This window comes from Amblyomma americanum, chromosome 6 (genome assembly GCF_052857255.1).
Source record: "Amblyomma americanum isolate KBUSLIRL-KWMA chromosome 6, ASM5285725v1, whole genome shotgun sequence".
Classification (NCBI taxonomy): domain Eukaryota; kingdom Metazoa; phylum Arthropoda; class Arachnida; order Ixodida; family Ixodidae; genus Amblyomma; species Amblyomma americanum.
The window spans coordinates 86,954,005-86,972,442 of record NC_135502.1 but is presented as its reverse complement, the minus strand read 5'-3'; the positions used below and the strand labels follow the sequence as shown (position 1 = coordinate 86,972,442).

The window sequence follows — 18,438 nt, the reverse complement described above, 5'->3', positions numbered from 1 at the left end:
ACTTGCAGAAATTGTGTGAGTCCTTAGTTTTTGTTTTGATTTTGGAGTTGATGTTTTGAACTGGTTCTTAATAGATTGTAAATATGCGCATCCCTACATAATATTAAAAGAAATGATTGAAAATATTTGACCGCAAATCTGCATCGCCTTGTTCTTAAACCGCTTGACATTAGCGTTAAACTACTCAATCTAATAAAAGTAATTACATGCTTTTTATTCACATAAACAGTTATTTCTGCCTTTTCATTAAATTTATTTATAAAAAAAGAGGGTAAACTTCTAAATAGAATTCATTTATCGCAGATATGCGCGTTTTGAACTTATGTTTATCACTTTGGCAGTTTGGGAAGTGACGAAACGTCTCTCTTCTTTTCCGGTTTAGTTGCCTGACATGGCGAAATCATACGATTTTTTGTTTAAGTTGCTTTTAATAGGAGATTCTGGAGTCGGTAAAACGTCAATTTTGTTCAGGTTCTCCGACAACAAGTTCGACGGAAGCTTCATATCAACAATAGGTAACCTGTCATTGACCCATTCCTCTTAGATCAGCTTCCCAGGCGTGTTACCTGAATTGGGACCCATTCGCTTGCGGCTTTCGTTGCTTGCTATTTAAATATCCATATTAAGACCCTCGATCATGGTTCGCAGTAGTGATTAAAGTCATATGAATGTTATGCGCTGCATTGTTGAATTGTTGTGAACGGTACAGTTTCTGCGTACCCATTTGCACGAAGCGGTTTTCGCACCTGTCATAGCGTTGGCTTCCATGTAACGGTTTTTCGTCTGACTCAGCCCTCTGCTTTCTCTCTTAATGATTTGCACGATCTACATGTAGTTCAGCACAGAACACATCAGAATGAAAAAAAAATTACAGTGGCACGCGGAAGGTTGTGCTTGTATTTGCGATGACCAATGTGGCGGTGTTTGACGTCAGGTTGTGACACTGAAAACCTGTTCTTGTCTGTTCCGTTTTGCTAACGTGTGCATGCTTGTTGCGTTTCCAGGAATCGATTTTAAGATACGAATAATCGAAATCGACGGGAAGAAAATCAAGTTACAGATATGGTAAGATCATCTCCGCGCTGTCGATAGATAAGCGGCTGTCAAACTTATTGTGCCCTACGTCGGTGATTGACAGTCCGCGTGTTTTTTGTTATGTTTCAGGGACACCGCCGGTCAGGAGCGCTTCCGCACGATAACGACCGCTTACTACAGAGGGGCCATGGTGAGTGGAGCGGTGGCTTTGCTTACTTTTATACTGAAAACCTAAAAACTGTACTCAGCGTTTTTTTGTTGTTTTTTTTTGTCGCGCCACTTACAGGGAATCATGCTCGTTTACGACGTCACAAAGGAAAACACGTTCGAGAACATAAAAACGTGGATCAGGAATACAGATGAGGTATGCAATTTGTATTTATTACCTTTTCTTTGTTCTGTGAGCTGTTTGTGGCACACAGTTTTGTCGTTCTCACCTATTCTGTGGGATGCATGCTGCTTCTCCTTTGCTGGCTTAAATTTTGCTTGTCACCATTTCTTGCAGCATGCGGCAGCAGATGTCGAAAAAATGATTCTGGGCAACAAATGTGACATGAACGAGCTCAGACAAGTCTCCAAGGAGCGTGGAGAAAAGGTTGTGGAATTCCCATGCTTGCGTCTGTGCCTCTTATTTCAACTTGTCTGTGGTGAATGGTAGTGACACCTTCTTTTCGTTTGCAGTTGGCGATCGAACACAACATCAAGTTCATGGAAACCAGTGCTGTGTCATCGATAAACGTGGAGGAGGCGTTTTACACTCTCGCGAGGGACATCAAGGAGAAAATGGAACGAAAGGTGGTAAGGACGCTTCTCTTCTTTGCAGTGGTGGATAAGAAAAGTACCCACAGTGTTGTGGCTTATGCCAGTGTGTTACTTAAAATGAATTAGAATATCTTGAAATTTTCATTCCGCATTCAAGCCCTGCAGATTTCCAGCTCAGTAGCTTTTCTGCTGTAGCATTTTACTGTAGCTTAGCTCATCAATGGCATACTATTCTGTCATGATAACCTTTGTCAAGGCAGTGTTGGTTAGTCTGTGCATTTCAGTTTGCTGCATTACCTCTCTTTAACATAATGACCTTGTTCAGTTGTGAGTTAGCACCTGTATTGTGCTTGTCTTTTTTTTCTACCTCATTCAATTCTGATGCCATTTCCGATATGTGGAAATGCGCTAATACCAACAAAATCAACTTGTGGTATCAGTTTAGTGCCTTTCGTTTCCTTCTTGAGTGACACATACTCTTGTAGTACCTTTTTTTTTTTGAGGTGACCGTGCTGCACTTCAAGTTTCTAGCTTAGCTAACAATTCTCTGTCAACCTTCATGTTTGTTTTTCTGACTGAAAATCGTGCTTCCCTCTCTCCTTCTGTGTCTTCTCAACCCTCTAGTTGGGTTCCATGATGGGAGCACATAAGGTAAACCGCCCTCTTGCCTGAACGAGAAGTCTGTCTGAGACTAACAGCTTGTTTGAAATTTGTTGTCCATGTTTCCACACTTAGCATGAATGCTGGTCAGTAGCTGCAGTGTGAAGCATGTTTGCTCAGTACTTGCCTCTTGGCCTTAGCCGGTTTATTTAGTAGTGTGCATGAAAAAAAGGATTGAAGAACATAAGTAATGTTTTATTTGTTGTCGAGTGGCGCTTAACCAAATCTGTACGGGGTGTCATGACACTGACGATTCCTTCAAAAGTGTTGCCTATCTTGTGTAGAAATATTGACAGAAATGTTTCATTTGACACATCATGTTCTTTGTTAGCAGCGTCGGAAGCGTGTCAATAAAATAGAATGCACAACACTGGCCATTATTTCGTAATGCCTTTTTGGGTAACTGTTGAATACAGTTCCCTGAGCTGCAAACTTTTCCAAGTTGTGACTGAGTGTTTATATTTCATCTGCCTAGCTTGCGGTGGGTTTAAAATCCTCAAATGATCTGGTTGTACTTTGATATTTTATCTGGTTATTTATCAAGTTCTGTTCTCTGCAATGACTGAGACTGTGTGCTTTCCCACACACCACCAAGAGTAGAACGTTCAGCTCGGTTTTATGTGCACCTTGCCGTTATATGATTTGTTACCAAGTTCGTTCGAAGCTTGCAGTTTTTCCTCTCTCGCTGCTTTGGCTAGTTCTGCTTGCCCATGAATTTTCAAGCATGTCTTAAGAAAGATCTTTGCTGGCATTAAGCACTTGTTTTTCGCCAACCGAGAATGCATGAGATTTGATAACAGAATGTAGGTGCTACGGTTGAATGATTATATTGTCTTGGATTGTTCACTGCACATAAACCCCTAGAATTGCATTGTTTCTAGTGTTAATGTTTTTTATGAAACTACAAGGCATGTGATAGTGTGTACCAATAGTTAGCTTTAGAGGTTCACTTGAAAGTATGCGGTATCACTTGTTAGATATGTATCAGAAGCTATATAAGCAGTGTGAATGTTGGTAGGCAATCGTCATGATCATCATTGCTATATAAGCAGCGTGAATGTTGGTTGGTAATCCTCATGATTATCGTTGCCTCCAGTAAGTTGCCTTAGCCAGATTTTGTAATGTCAAGCATGCATATCTTGCTGAGAGAGTTGGTGCATTCTCATGGTTTAAACATGTGTAAAACATGAACAGAGAACAGAACTCAGTATAGAAGGCTTCAGCTGTGACCGAGTGAGGGGGTCAGAACCTCTCTTGTCTGTCTGAGCAGTTTTGTACTGTGTACTGTCTGGCTTACAATTTTGGAATGTTTGGCTGCACAAACTTGTCCTGAACATTAAGTGAGCTTTGATGTAGGCTGACGTGGGCTTTGAAGCTCGTGCTGTAAATATTTCCAATTTAAATTAAAGTACTTGAAAGAAAAAGCAGGCAGCTGTTTATTTTAGAGGGATGGCAATTAATCCGGTCCGAGACAGTGATGGTGACTGCTGCCATTTTTCGGAGCAACGGAATGCGCCTCACCCAATTGGACTTGTGCATTGAGTTTACATTTCAAGAATACAAGCCTGGGTGAGACGGAATCTTTGCTCTTGTAATCCTGTGGAACCTCAGAGTGGCTTAAAGCATTTGTGTCTGGAAGAGAGTGAGAATTGATGAAGGAGGGTGTCTTCCGTTTTCCAGGCAGCCCGAGCGCAGCCCAAGCCAACCGGCCCCCACCTACAGGCCATGGAGCCAGTGCGGAAGAGGACCCGGTTCACATGCACTCTCCTATGATGTTGGGACTGCAGAGCTTGGAGTGCAATAACTTTTGTTCAGTGCCTAAGGGGGTTGGTTGGTTGGTCGCGAGAGCCCGGTGCAGTGGCGACCAACGTTCTCGCAGACTGGCCTCGTAATGCAGCCGCTGGCTTGCTGCTGCTCCTCCTTCTCCTAGACGACTGCTGCGCCCGTCTTGCCCAGAGGCGCAAGCACACACACACATGGCTGCACAGCAATGTGTACACACATGTGCAGTTACACATATACATGTATACCTCTTGTTTTTACTGTGCTAAAAAAGTGGAAAAAGAATACCCAGGCGTCGGCTACTCATGTGAACGGCAATCAGAAACGAAGGTGCCCATTGTCTTCCACAATTTCCATTTTTTATATACACTTTTTTTGTATAGTGTGGTTGACATGTTGTCAGTCTTCTTCAGCATCTCGGTTTTACTCACAGCTAAAGCTTGGGCACTTTTCATTGCAGGAAGGTCTTTCTTGCCATTCTTTGCTTTCTTCCTTAAAAGTGGGTTGAAATGAAATTTGTGCTCTGTTGAGCTGAATGCCGATTCAGCTTTTCCGTTTGTGATGGAACTTTCACAGGGTGATGTGTTGAAACACGATGATGGCAATAGTATCTGCGAGTGTGTACAGTGCATTTGATGCTAAGATTTGTTTTTTTGTTAACTAGCTGACCACATTCTTGCAAGGGCTCTAACTATTGTTACTGGCTTAATACACTGTTCTTTTGTTACTGCAGTTTCATGAGGAAGGAGCCAGCAACTTTTTTTTTCTGAGTGCGTTATTATGCTTAAATGTTTGTTTTTTTTTTGTACAAAGACAGTGCGACTATTGTGAATGGATGCTCCATTTATTTTTTTTGTTAGCATCTTGCTTTGCTGTTCAATCAGTACATGTTCGAAGAGGCATGAAGCTACCTCCTAGGAGGTTGCCAACATGCTCAGACGTCCATGCATGTTCCCAGTGCTCCTTCCTGCCTTGTTCTGTGCCTGAAATTTGTCTTTTTACCAGACTCTCTTTTGATTTAAGTGGTGCTTCTAAAGAGTGCACGGCATTTTGCAGCTGCATATTATACTCACACCTTGTCCCTTACTCAGTGGAACATAATGTGCCACAATTTTACAACCAAGTTTGCAAGCACAGTCTTTCTCTGCTCTCACTGCGCCTAATGCTCCTGCCACATTGATCGTGTTATTGCTGCGTCTGATTATCACTGTGATCTGATCGTCGCTGGACTTGTGATGGCTTCCTGAACCTATGCTCCTTTACACTTCCCTTCATCTTTTTGTTGCTTTGTTGGCCATAAAATGCATGCACACTGTTCATGAAGTTTGGGTTTTCCTCTGCTTAGGTCAGTCTTATCATATGGCTTAACCAAAACATTAATTTCCTGCTTGTTCCCGAAATATTCATGCCACGTTTCCCAGGTTCAGCATTGCAGGATTTGTGTGTATGGTCACTGGCACACCTCCAATCAAGTTTAGCAGTTATACCCAGGTCAAAAACTTTGAAAAGTTTGTAATTATGTAGGTTGTGAGTGTAACAAGGCTGATATTGTTTATGTAAAAAACAAACTTGCTGGACACTGATGCCAGCATACCAGTAGCTGGGTCAGTGTATAATCATCGGTTGAAAGATGAGAATTTTAGCTTGGCTGTCGTCTTTCTTGGGTTAACCAAAGTGTGGTTGCTGATCGAGTAACATCACCGGAGATTTCCTGATGTGCTGCAGATTTTCTCTCATAGCAGCTTTTTCTACAGAAAGTTTGTTTTGGTTGCTACAAGCCTGGTGCTCGACATGGCTTTGCAACAGAATTGAACAGTGCTCTTGTGCAAGTGATGTTTTTTGAAGTTACGTTTCTTGGTAGATGTTGCACACTATTCTCTACATTTGTATGCGAAGAAGGGACACTGGAGATAAATTGATTACCAAACACATATCGCCACCACCGGCCATTTTCACAAACCGCAACAATGTCAATAAATTTTTGTTGCATGTGGATCTCTGAGGTTAGGCCACAGCATCATTCACTTCCGACTAGCAGTCACAGAGTTCATAATTGGCTTAACGTCGTCATCAATGTCGGGACTTTTGAGTCGGGTGACCAGAAAAAATATCCCATTTTCAACTCCTAGATTCCTTGACAGTAAATACTTTTTAGCTGCAATCAAATTGGATGGCGTTTTCCGCATTGCCCCTTTAGGGAAAGGAGGATGCAGTCAAGATTTTGATGTTTGCACTCCTCAGGTACAAATGAATTGATACGTAGTTTCACTGCCGATCCCAACTGGACTGACAGCCATCACATGCTGTGTCTAGTAGTTGGGAAGGTGCCCTTAAAAATGTAAATTAAAGGCAGGATGAAAAGTGGCTAACGTGTTTATAGAGATGCTGCAGACATAGAAGTATATAGCCGTAAAATATCATCCTATGAATGCAGTGAATTTGCTTCGGTCAAGTGCTGCACCGGACAAATTTTTGTGTTGCACTCATCCACATCAGCAGCCAACTACCATTTGGTTCTGTGGTGTTCCATCAGTGTGCCGACAATCTCCAAAGGCTGGTGTTGAGCATTGGTACGAAATGCAGGTGACCAGACTTGGAGAATTTGGCTTGTAAAAACATTATCATTGTAGCACATTGAAGTGGAAAACAACTTTCGGGTGGCCTTCCTAGCATTGTTCTCATAAGTTCCAGCCACCCAAAATATTTGATTACATTGGCACATGCGAACACTGCTGAACCGCAAAGGACAATCCTCTCTTCTAGAATGCTTGTGTACAGGATCTCGTTTTAACTTTGTCCACCTGGATTTCTTTTTCCGCCAACTACTGCCACACTTGCATGTAACACTGTAACAAGCTGTGCACATGGAAATTTTTCGCCGTATTTGCTCCAAGCTGAAACCATGAGAATTTAATGGTACACATACATAAGGACACTAGTGCGCTTTCAGTAGGGAAAGCAACCTCAAAATTTTTGCAAGAGGGAACGTGCCCCTACAGCCTTGGCAAGCACATGTGTTGAACGAGCACTTCTGTGCTATCCCAAATGCAAACCCTTGCACCTGCCATTCTATTGTGCGACGATGACAATCTCGCATCGTTTGCAACTGGGGGATATCCTAGCCTTTCCAGAGAGCAGCCTTTTATTCACTGTTTCATAGCCTTTTGAGGTAGCAGCCTTCAATTCTCAGTTTTGAAATTTAGTAAGCTTGCTAGTGCCGTGGCCTACCCCTTTGACTAATGTGAAACATTCCTGCATGCGTCGTACCATCCTTTGGTAGCAATTCATGACGAAAGCATTGCATTATTAAATTGCCAATTCTTGTTTGTGTATGCCCACGTTCTTAATGATGCACACCCTAGCACATTGAATGTCTATTGGCTACAGGTTTGCGAGTGCTGCGGAGGGCACACTTTGTGCACTTCACTTGATGTTTGAGTACCCCTTTGTATGATGAGCTTTGTGAAAGCTTGACACAAACTAATTGGGCCACTAAAGTTGCACTTGATTTTAATGAAAGTACTTACATGCTTAGCTACTAAGCCTGAGTGACTCCTGATGGAAAGACAGTGGAGATTTTGAAGTGGCATGATTTTTTTATTGTTTTAGGTGAATTCACGACAAAATTGGCCCCAAGACGAGGAGTCTCGTGAAGTCCCACTTCTGCTCCGCGAGGTTCCTGCCTGGTCCGCAATGTTGGTAGATGTAGTACTGCGACAGTCCGTGGGCATGACTAATCCGCTTATCGCCACCCGTAAAGGCAGAGGTCGGAGGAGGGGGCGATGAGCAGATTAGACGCACCTGCAGCATTTCTCCGTACGCTGACCAGGCGCGGACCTCTCGTGGTGGAAGTGGAATGCCAAGTGGTTGCCCGGTCTGCGGGCCAGTAGTACGTCATGTGAATCCACCTTTTGTGTGCACATTGCTGCATGCATGCTGAATGTTTAATATAGCACTACTTCTTGGTGATATTTTGTGTGTACTTTATCGCCAAGTGAAACTGCAAGAAATGCAAAGTGTGACTATAGAGAGGTCAGTTGGTTACAAGTGTTGCTTGAAAAGTTTCAAGCACTGAAGGTGTGCTAAGAGGAAAAAAAGAGCAAACACGCCTACAGTTAAAAGGAAAAATGGTTTATGGGGGTTTAACGTCCCAAAGTGACTCGGGCTAAAAAGAATGTCAAGATTGAGGTCAAGGAGACAACTAGCAGCATATCACCTTTCTGGTCCTTGTTTGTAGTATTGACGGTGAACCTGTGGTGAAAGATGACATCTCAGTGCAGGTTTTACCATTGTGGGCGTTCCTTTACCAACAGGGGGGTTATCCATTTTTAGTCACTCAAACAGTATTGAAGAATGATCCTGGTCAGTGTTTGTGCATGTTATTACACACTTGCTCTCATTGTGATTACGATATTGAAATACACAGGCAAGAAAAGCACATGATCACATACTGATCCCTCCCAATAAATTTTTTTCAACTGTACTTGTATATCATTTCGTGAAGTAGCAATCGTGGCGATCCATGCTGCATTCTGTGCATAATTCAGGCACGAAATGCAGCACAGTGCAAATTCGTGCATATTATTTCTATGCAAAACAATTCATTACCGCTAATCCCGGTAACTGTGAACACCAATGAATACACTGTCCATCACGCACAAAAATACATGCAGGTTGACGGAATGTTCATAGAAATGAGACTGTATGCAGATCAAATGGTGACTGTTGTAGTCGCAGTCTTCTCGTAATCAAGCGTGTTTACATTTGAGAAAACCATTTTGTGCGGCTCTTGGGGAAGGGTTTTGGTAGAACTACTCAGGCTATGAGGGGTGCCGTAGTGAAGGAGTCCAGAAATTTCGACCACCACCTGGGGTTCTTTAACGTGCACTGACATCGCACAGTACACTGGTCTCTAGCATTTCGCCTCCATCGAAGCGCGACCACCGGAACACTCAATGACCTCATTAGTCATCTGTTTGCCTCTGTAAATTAGAGCTTAAATGTCCGCATTGGATCGTTTTCAGGAGTGAAGCAATCTTAGTGAGATCGTTTGTACTTCCTCCACACTAAACGTGATTAGCAACTACTTGCGACATTGCAGCAGCCCTGCGAAGAAGCCTCAACACACAGTGTTGTCGCACACCAGCGAACATGTGATTTAAACGCATACCATTCTGAAGAACTCTTAGAAGTTAAAGGGATGACAGATAATTTCGCACCTATTCATTTGCTTCCAGGTAGAGCAGTTAAGGATCTCTCTAGATTACTTTTCTTGAATCCATACTAGATGCAGTTTTGAAGCAAAGCAATTCACAGAAGAAGTGCAAGACAATATAGTCTAGTTAAAGTAAAGATGAAGAAATGGGCAGGGGCAGGGCACAGTGTGGGGGGAGACAACCAATGGTCCCTTACAGTGACAGAGTGGATTCCAAGATAACACAGATGGGGCAGCAAGGGGGGGATGAGATAAGGAAGTTTGCAGGAATAAGGTGGGTGCAGCCTGTGCAGGACAGGGTTAATGGGAGAGGCCTCCGTCTTGCAGAGCACGTACGCTGGATGATCACTACACTGATGTCATTTATATGTCGCCTTCTCGACGCAAGTGACATTACAGAGGCCAACAGAACACAAAAATCAAGCGAGTTGTCAGTCATGTGCAGCAGCCAATAGAGATTGCTGACGTCTTCGTGCATTCAAAAGGACCAATACCCTTTACCAATACTCTAGAACATACAGCGATAAATGCAATTTGCTTTATGTCAGTTTGAGCTAGAAGGTACTCGAGGTTGGTCTACATTAAAAGATGCTGAAAATTTTACACCACACCTAGGCTTTCAGCAAACATCAGTTCACTGATCACAGAAGCAATAAAAAAGGGCAGTCACCCAATATTGCCAGTCACTAAATAGAAGTGTAGAATGGTTGCTCATTGAGAAATAGTGCACCTAAAATCAGGAATATGTTGTCATTGATTGCATTTAAGCAGCTCTTGCTTCTCTGAAAACTGGCAAATTTAATTTCATACATTCCACCTAAAACTAGCCCCAGCAAACAATGTTCTTGTCAGCTGTCAAACAACCAACAAAAAATAAACAGAAAATTCATCCTTAATAGAATGACAATATTCTGGCCAAAAGCACTCTGGAAACCTCAAAGCAGTGCCTTGCATAGAGCTACAAACAATACCATTAACAAATTATCTATATTCATCCGGTGTGTTTGTGCTCCTTAAAACAACGCAAACTGCAGTATACCAGCCAATGGTGTAATACTCAAAACATCCGTGCATGGCTTAATGTACTGCAGAGGCCGATTGTTTCAAATAAGAGGGCATGAAATATGGTCTAACAACAGTCATGTACGCAGGGCACTCCAGGTGCTATAGTTGACTAACTGCCACAAAATGAGAAGTTGTGCAAGAAAACAGCAAACCTTCTCCTGTTGGGCTAGAGAGTACAAAAAGAAACCGTTGCAAGGACTTGTGCAAAAATAAAATAATAGAAAGATATCCACACACATCCACGCATACCAAAAAAAATGTTTCTTCGAGTCATTTTACTGCCTAAGAATGCCATCTGCAGCAGCTCTATGCCATACTGTGAGCATACAGCCAGACGGAGAATCCTTGCATAAAAAACCCTTCACCATATTACACACATCTAAAGGGGCCCATGAACTGCCTTTGCGATGTCTTTACTCGTCTGCTTATACGCCTGTCTTGTCATTAGCGTACTGGCCTGTTGCATCACATATACTGCAGAAAATGCCATAATTGGCCGGTGCCCTTGCCTGAGTACATACTTACTGAAGTGAAAGAAGAATGCATTCATGAGTGCACCAGAAGTGTATTAAGACTGGAGAATTATGTCATGCAATTAGACCAGCTTTCAGGGCTGTGCTAATGGGCCACAAAGGTGGCATATTGAGAGAAGAGAAGCCTCAAAATAAAAAGGCACAAAGTTAGGTAGGTGTCCCCTTGAAGACAGAACGTTACATTATTTTCCAATTAGTTTGGCCGCTGTACACTTTGTTTTATTCTCGGTGACAATGCAACCGAAAACGTACACAAAAGGCATCCACAACAACAAAAAAAAAATGAGCGCTACAAGAAAAAAATCTGTAGAACGCCATGTCTTGGTGGGCAAGGTGCTACACTCCCTGTGAGTGCGAGCAAGAAACTGCAGCAGCCAAAATGCTTCCAGCGTGCGCCTTGTACCATCCTTGTTGCATCTTGCAGGGTGATGTAAATTCACAGTGTCCAGATTCGAGACGATGACTAGCGTTGCAATGTTGCAAGAGCACGTGGTGATGGAGGCTACCTGCCCTCCTTCTCTTCCTCCTCCTCCTCCCTTGCTTCCCCAGCGGCTGCTTCCTTAGCCATCTCTTCGTCATTCCACACAAAGTTGTAGTTCTTCTCTAGCCTCTCGTGCTTTTCAATCTCCTGGACAGCCTCTTGATTCCCCATCTGTTTATTAAAGTAAACAAAGCAAGAAAAATGTACAATGAACACCTCAGCAGCTCCCAGACTGGCTACTTTAAGGCCAGGAAAATACTAATGCACACTGTGCACTCACCAGCAGGGTGACAATCATGTTCTGAAACTGCCTGGTCTCCTCCGGAGACAGAACACTCAGGCCCTTGGGGGTTTCCTCGTCATCGTAGTAACCGGCAGTGATAATTTTAACTTCAATTTTTCTTCCTGCAGGGCAAGTTTAGTTTTGTAAAAGAAAAAACAACATCAGTGAAGAAATCTGGCATTCCAAACAAAGGGAACAAGAGTATGTGTGTGTACACATGTACACACACATACACACTTTTGTGTTACACGAGTGCTTCTAAAGGACAATCGGATTGAGGGCCCTGAATGTTTACCAACTAGTAAATCAAAGGAGTCATGTGTTGTTGTTGAGGCTTAATACATAAGCACCAAAGTCAATTCGATTGTTCATGACAATACTAATACCGCTTTTGAGACATATATATTCCAGCTGGTCTGATGCACTTACTGGGTCACAATAGAAAATTAGGCGAGCTGATAAGGAAAAAAGTTCACAATGCGAACATACGTGGCACAAAGCTGGTTTGGTTTATGGTTTAAGGGGATTTTATGTCCCAAAGCGACTCAGGCTACGAGGGACGCTGTAGTGAAACGCTCCGGAAATTTTGACCACCAGGGGTTCTTTAATGTGCACTAATATTGCACAGTAAACGGGCCTCTAGCTTTTTGTCTGCATTGAAATGCAACCGCCACGGCCGGGATCGAACGCGTGTCTTTCGGGTCAGCAGTCAAGCGCCATAACCACTGAGCCACGGCGGTGGCTTCGTGGCACAGAGCTGTTCTGCTCTTCAGTCTCGCTAAGCCCAAAAGTTTGTGCTGAATTTTTTTTTTTATCATTCAAATATGTCTTTAGAGGAGCCTGTGAGATGGAGTCCACTTAAATAAACAACAACAACACTAAAACTGCGCAACTTTCCAGACCTTTGCAACTGCTGATGAATACTTGAGCCACCTGTGCAGTTAGAAGCAATCAGTAGTCAAGCACGTAAAACGTAAAAACCAGGCCCGATAACCTCTGGGACCTTCAGACTGCTGGAGTGCCAGCCATGTGATATCAGCCGTCACTGACATACTCCTACAATGAGACCTTCGCAACGCTCTGTAGCTTAACTATCCAAATATGCAGGGCCCGTGGCCACCAGTCCGGCCTTAACAATGAGAACGTTCCTTACTGCAACTTCACTGGCTTCCCATGTCAACATGCCGCACATGTTGATATGGTATTACCTTCAGTCCCAGTCCCATTGGATTCATTTTTACAATAACAACTGCAGCACAGTTTCTCCAAGTGTGCTGTGCTTATCAAAGCATATTGGTCTGTGAGCATTATTGCAGCTTAAATGTACTGTCATCGTGAAATTTCATCTCAAATTACCATTGCCCAGTTTTCAGCAAATAAATTTGTTTCATGAGAATGGTTTTTGGCAATTTCGAGGAGCCATGATTCAAACATTTCTTTCACTCACTTGAAAACCGAAATAAAGAACTTTTATTGTAGCCCCGCCGCGGTGGCTCAGTGGTTAGGGCGCTCGACTACTGATCCGGAGTTGCCGGGTTCGAACCCGACCGCGGCGGCTGCGTTTTTATGGAGGAAAAACGCTAAGGCGCTCATGTGCTGTGCGATGTCAGTGCACGTTAAAGATCCCCAGGTGGTCGAAATTATTCCGGAGCCCTCCACTACGGACCTATTTGTTCCTCTCTTTTTTCACTCCCTCCTTTATCCCTTCCCTTACGGCGCGGTTCAGGTGTCCAACGATATACGAGACAGATACTGCGCCATTTCCTTTCCACCAAAAACCAATTATTATTATTATTATTATTATTATTGTATTTTTGCATTTAAACTCAGAGCGGCTATTAACATGTGGTGCTACGCAGCAACAGCAGTGTTACCCACACAAATCAACACAAACTGAAGCCACAATATAGCCAACTATAAACCCAATTAGTGCAAGATCAAAATAACGCACAGCTCCGCAATCTGATGAGCATGATCAGGACAGAGAGCAGAACACACATTAAAAGTTGCATTAAAATATGCAAACCTTAAGGAACCCCTGGAGTTGTTTTTTAAGGGTACATGCTGGGAGCTACAGATGTGTTGTAGAAAGAGCATGGACACCTGTCCTTGCTGCAATAAGTTTCGAACGAAATACAAAAAATAAAAAATTATGGGCCATAATTTCGTCTTTCTTATCTGACCACGTGTGCTTAAAGGTGCACAAAATTCAACAAATCTAGGGTGTTAACAATCAGCAGCTTACTAAGCCCAAGGCTCAGATTAGCTAGTAGTAGTCATAATTTTTATTAAAAGCTAACAATAATGTTTTTATCTAAATTGAGGAACAATGACCGGCAATTACGCTTCTTGGCAATGCGATTTTTGAGTGCAGCTGCTGTGGTACTTGTACCATAGGCGACTGCATACGCAACATCCAATGCCAAACAGGCAGCAGCTCTAGGTTTTGACTTCGGCAGCGCGCACAGCGTTCTGCCGCCAATGAACCTCGCCTCAGCTCAGTGCACTTACAAAGCACGTTACTCTGGCGCCATCTCTGGGGAGCGATGCTAACTTTACTAGTGATGTCATTAGCGAGCGGACAATGGCGCCCGCTACTCATCTCTACTCTTTATGCTGCCACCGTTCCCCTTCTCTGCTTTCGTCCGCACGCTATCTTCGCTATTGCTGTCTTTCCTCCTCCACACTCGGTTATGCCAAGGCTGAGGAACGGCCGCCTAAGAACTGCTCTCTAAACAAGCCTGCCCAGCAAGCAGAATATGTAAGCCTCACCTCCTGCAGTCACCCCTGCTTTTTGCAGCCTGTCTCGCAGCGCAGTCTCCAACCTTGATTTGTCCTCAGATGGCAGGTCCAACTCCTGGTAAGTGCTTGCCTTCTTTCCAAGCTCCTTCGACTTGCGGCGGCCGAACCGTCGGATGCGAACTCGTAGGCCACCTGGCTCCTCTGGCTCTGCTTCCTCTGTCCCTGCTTCTAGGAATTTCCAGCATGTTTATTGAAAGACAGGACAATAAACATACATATTTCAGGCAAAAGCAGAGACTGAGGTGTCCTGTCACTATTCCGCGCACAGAAAGACAGAAGAGCCAAATGGAGTACAGGCATTGTTTGCATCACTGTCGAAAAGAATGCACGCCACCTTTGCATTTTTTTGTTTACTGTGTAAACTCGTGTAAGGGCTGCACTTTTTTTTTAAATTCAGGTGTTAATTTTGAAGGTGCGGCCAAAACACAACTTGTAACCGCATTTATTTCTCAATTATCTAGAACAAAACAAGGCAAGCGGCCCTTACACGAGATTATACCATATATGACAGTTTGTCAATGATGACTCTTCATTATTTTTTACTTTTTTGAACAGCATACACATCAGTTTGGAGGTGCAGCCTCTGCAGCTAGCATAGGGCCTAGTGTTTGCAACTGTTAATCAAAGACCACCGACTACATAGTTAAAAGCCTGTTTCGAAAAAAATATAGTCAATAGTCATTTATGTATCGTTTATTATTAAAGACTTGGCAATCTGTCCTTAAAAAAGCAATGGAAATCTCTCTGATGCTGATGGTAGTTGCAAAATGAGGGCTTAATCGTTACCATGAATCTAGTCCTCTCTGGCATGCACGTTAGTATATGCTGTCCTTGCATGACTGACATGTCTTTCTAAGGTGGCAGCTGTCATCCGTACTGTAAAAAGCTAGGACACATTGTATAAGTATTCTGTGAAATTTATGTCCCTGTGAAATACAGTCGAACTCTGATAATCGAATTTGAAGAGGATCATGAAATAGTTCAGTATATCTATAATTCGATATGTAAAAAAATGGCACTACATAAGCTTACTTGTAACCTAGAAGCAAAAAACATTGCAACCATGCTATTGACAGCATCCTCGCAGTGGCGTGAAGCCCGCTGGAGTGCTGGCAGCGCACCAGTCACTGGGCATTCCTATGCTAACCTGCTTGCATCGAAGCCGCAGTGGACAGTTCTTGGGGACTATCCACCGCCTACTATAATATTTCTAATCCTGTTACCAGTACGCTATAGAAAAAGTAATGCTCATTAAAACTAAGGTACAGTGGGTTTTCGCAAAGCCTTGGGCAGTGAAGCGAGCAATTCCAGACGAGAGACACCGCTATGGGATTTAGTTAGGTTTGTTTCACTACATGACAGCGATGCAATGTGGAAAATGAGTACAGGAGATTGAAGGCCACCCTCAGGCATACCTCACATTCAACTCGACAAGCGGTTTCACAACGCTAGCACTGGCAGCAAGTGCCCAAGGCCACGCAGCTGACCCGTCTCCGCGTGAAGTTTGATGAATAAAATGACCGTCGAAACTGGAATTCGATTTGCTGCACTACTTTCCTAAACACACAGGATTTTCAAAGGGATAATCTCTGTGTTCGATATAGACAATAATTCGAAATATCCGGGTTACATATATCAGGGCTCGACTGTATCCATCCCTGACTAGTACACTGAATCACTTCGAGCGTTGGGGGCAAAGAACAGCCATTTTATTGCCTACAAGATGTTACTGGCCACACTTAGCAGCAAACAATCTGCTGCTGATGTTAGACCAATCCACTGTGTGCTTAACAGTAGACACTGCTTCATAAGGAAACTAAGCCCTGCCAATTGTTTTTGAACGGTGCAGATGATTTGACGCCACTCACCCGGATGATTTTCAATGTCTCCGTCTCCACTGTGCCTGCTTATGCCAGTGTCAGCTTGACCATCTTCAGGAGCAGGAAAAGCTGCACTGTCTTCATAGTCTTGGGGGAGGAAAAGATATCTGTGTGACAACCCCATGGCCACAAGCTCGTGTGACATATTGAAAAGCTTCAACCAATGAACCTGAAGGATTTTTTCTGGTTCCAACTCTTCTTTGTCATTTTCTTTCAAGAGAAAACGGGGAGCTGTAATGTCTAATTGAATTCAGGCTGACTTGCAGGCATGTCAGCATGAACTGCATACTCTTTTAGCACTATGCCTTGATCCAGTTGGAGACTGCTTAAGGTGTTTCCACAATTGTCTGGTGCTGTTTTTGCAGGTTTAGACCCTTTTTCCCCCTGTAGGCTTTCAGACAGGGTGTCAGCACTTTGTCCTGGGAACATAGAGCTTTTCCATTTTTTTTTTTTTATGTGGGCTAAAGTCTTCCTCCATTCAACTGCAACAAAACTGCATGTAGAGCCAAGACAACACAATAGAAATCGGTCTGCCTCTAAAATTTCCTGGCTTCAGTAATTTATGTGCTTATCCACAGCTTCCCCAAAAGTCCCATGCACGAATATGCTACCAAGGAAAGCAATAACACCACGTGCTAAAAAAAAGAAGACGCAGTCAATAAATCAAGTTGACAGTGACCACCAGTCACCATCTTGCACAGAAAAGAACCATCAATCCTTGGTTTATGGGGGTTTAATGTCCCAAAGCGACTCAGGCTATGAGAGACGCCGTAGTGAAGGGCTCCGGAAATTTCGACCACCTGGGTTTCTTTAACGTGCACTGACATCGCACAGTACACGGGCCTCTAGAATTTCGCTTTCATCGAAATTCGACCACCGCGGCCGGAATCGAACCCGCGTCTTTCGGGCCAACCATCAATCCTGAACAAGTCACAAGTTACGACGCATTTGATGCTGTACCTGGCACGCAGATGAAGCAACCCTGAACCACTGCTCGAATACGACATGTTACCTCATTCAAGAGCCATCAACACATTTAAAGCCATCAACATATCAGCTCGATTATATAACATAGTCCCACTCAGTGCAGTGTTCACAAACAGAGCACAAAAGTGAAACTTCCTTCATTTCCTACAGCTATCCTCCACAACCACCGCCAAAATGCCACAGAGGAGCGTAGAGCACACGTTCAGTGCTGAGACTAAGTCATGATAGCGGGACAATCAGGGTTGTACTGAAAACAGCAACGAGATGCAATATTTGTAACCAGTAGCGATTCTCCAAGAAGCGCTAGTTCAGAAAAAAAAAAAAGAAATGGAGAATCGCGGCTAAGAAAAATGACAAACATTAAATACACTCTAGATTTCACATTTATTCTCCTGTTGCACAATTATGAAAAAAAAAATTATTTTGGGGGAAACACTGCACTCAAGGTTCCCCGCAGAGCAGCTTAAAAATGCTACAGACACTAGACCTAAAACAAATTTCAAAAAAAAAAAAAACACCAGCACACTTTCAGACATATTCCAGCACTGAAACCTTGCCTATCAGTGCACTAACTCCATAATTAGTGAAAGTCGATATTTCTCGGGATGCAAAGCGAACACTTTCTTTCCTTTTTCTAATGTAATCAAATCAATGTGACCCGTTACTCCAGCATAATAAGTACACCAAGATCACACTTGAATACAATGCTGTTTGATAATCAGCACATCCAAATGCTGTTCCCAGGACAAGGTGCTGACACCCTATCCAGTGAAATAAATAAAGGAAAAAAAAAGACTAATCCTACAAAAACAGCACCAGAAAATTGTGGAAATTTCTTTTTAAGCAAACTTCCCAACTGAATCAAGGTATAGTGGTAAAAAAACATCAAGCCCACTCTGAAATGCCAGCGAGTCAGTGTAAACTGAATGAGATGTTAAAGCACCCCATTTTCT

The 18,438-nt window shown here is 43.1% G+C and overlaps 2 protein-coding genes across 5 annotated transcripts in view; one reads left to right on the top strand and one right to left on the bottom strand.

The window, feature by feature from the left end:
* The first annotated feature begins 353 nt into the window (after positions 1 to 353).
* On the top strand, positions 354 to 8,722 carry Rab8 (RAS oncogene family member Rab8). 3 transcript variants are annotated; one of them, XM_077627522.1, is made up of 8 exons: positions 354 to 515; positions 1,005 to 1,065; positions 1,165 to 1,225; positions 1,322 to 1,399; positions 1,541 to 1,630; positions 1,717 to 1,833; positions 2,422 to 2,448; positions 4,138 to 8,722. In XM_077627522.1, the coding sequence occupies exons 1-8, from the start codon at positions 392 to 394 to the stop codon at positions 4,228 to 4,230; spliced, it is 651 nt and encodes a 216-aa protein (XP_077483648.1). In that variant the 5' UTR covers positions 354 to 391; the 3' UTR covers positions 4,231 to 8,722. The 3 variants fall into 3 exon arrangements, with proteins under 3 accessions (XP_077483648.1, XP_077483650.1, XP_077483649.1); XM_077627524.1 differs by lacking the exon at positions 2,422 to 2,448 and having other exon boundaries at positions 1,717 to 1,830; XM_077627523.1 differs by lacking the exon at positions 2,422 to 2,448.
* LOC144093812 (uncharacterized) overlaps positions 8,355 to 18,438 on the bottom strand; it is a 31,038-nt gene continuing 20,954 nt past the window's right edge. The window contains exons 11-14 of one of the 2 annotated variants that reach the window (XM_077627520.1): positions 16,487 to 16,585; positions 14,589 to 14,786; positions 11,814 to 11,938; positions 8,355 to 11,704 (exon numbers count right to left, since the gene is read on the bottom strand). In XM_077627520.1, coding sequence (XP_077483646.1) covers positions 11,555 to 11,704; positions 11,814 to 11,938; positions 14,589 to 14,786; positions 16,487 to 16,585 — 572 coding nt within the window. In that variant the 3' untranslated portion in view covers positions 8,355 to 11,554. The remainder of the gene's footprint in view (positions 11,705 to 11,813; positions 11,939 to 14,588; positions 14,787 to 16,486; positions 16,586 to 18,438) is intronic. The other variant, XM_077627521.1, reaches the window with a different exon arrangement.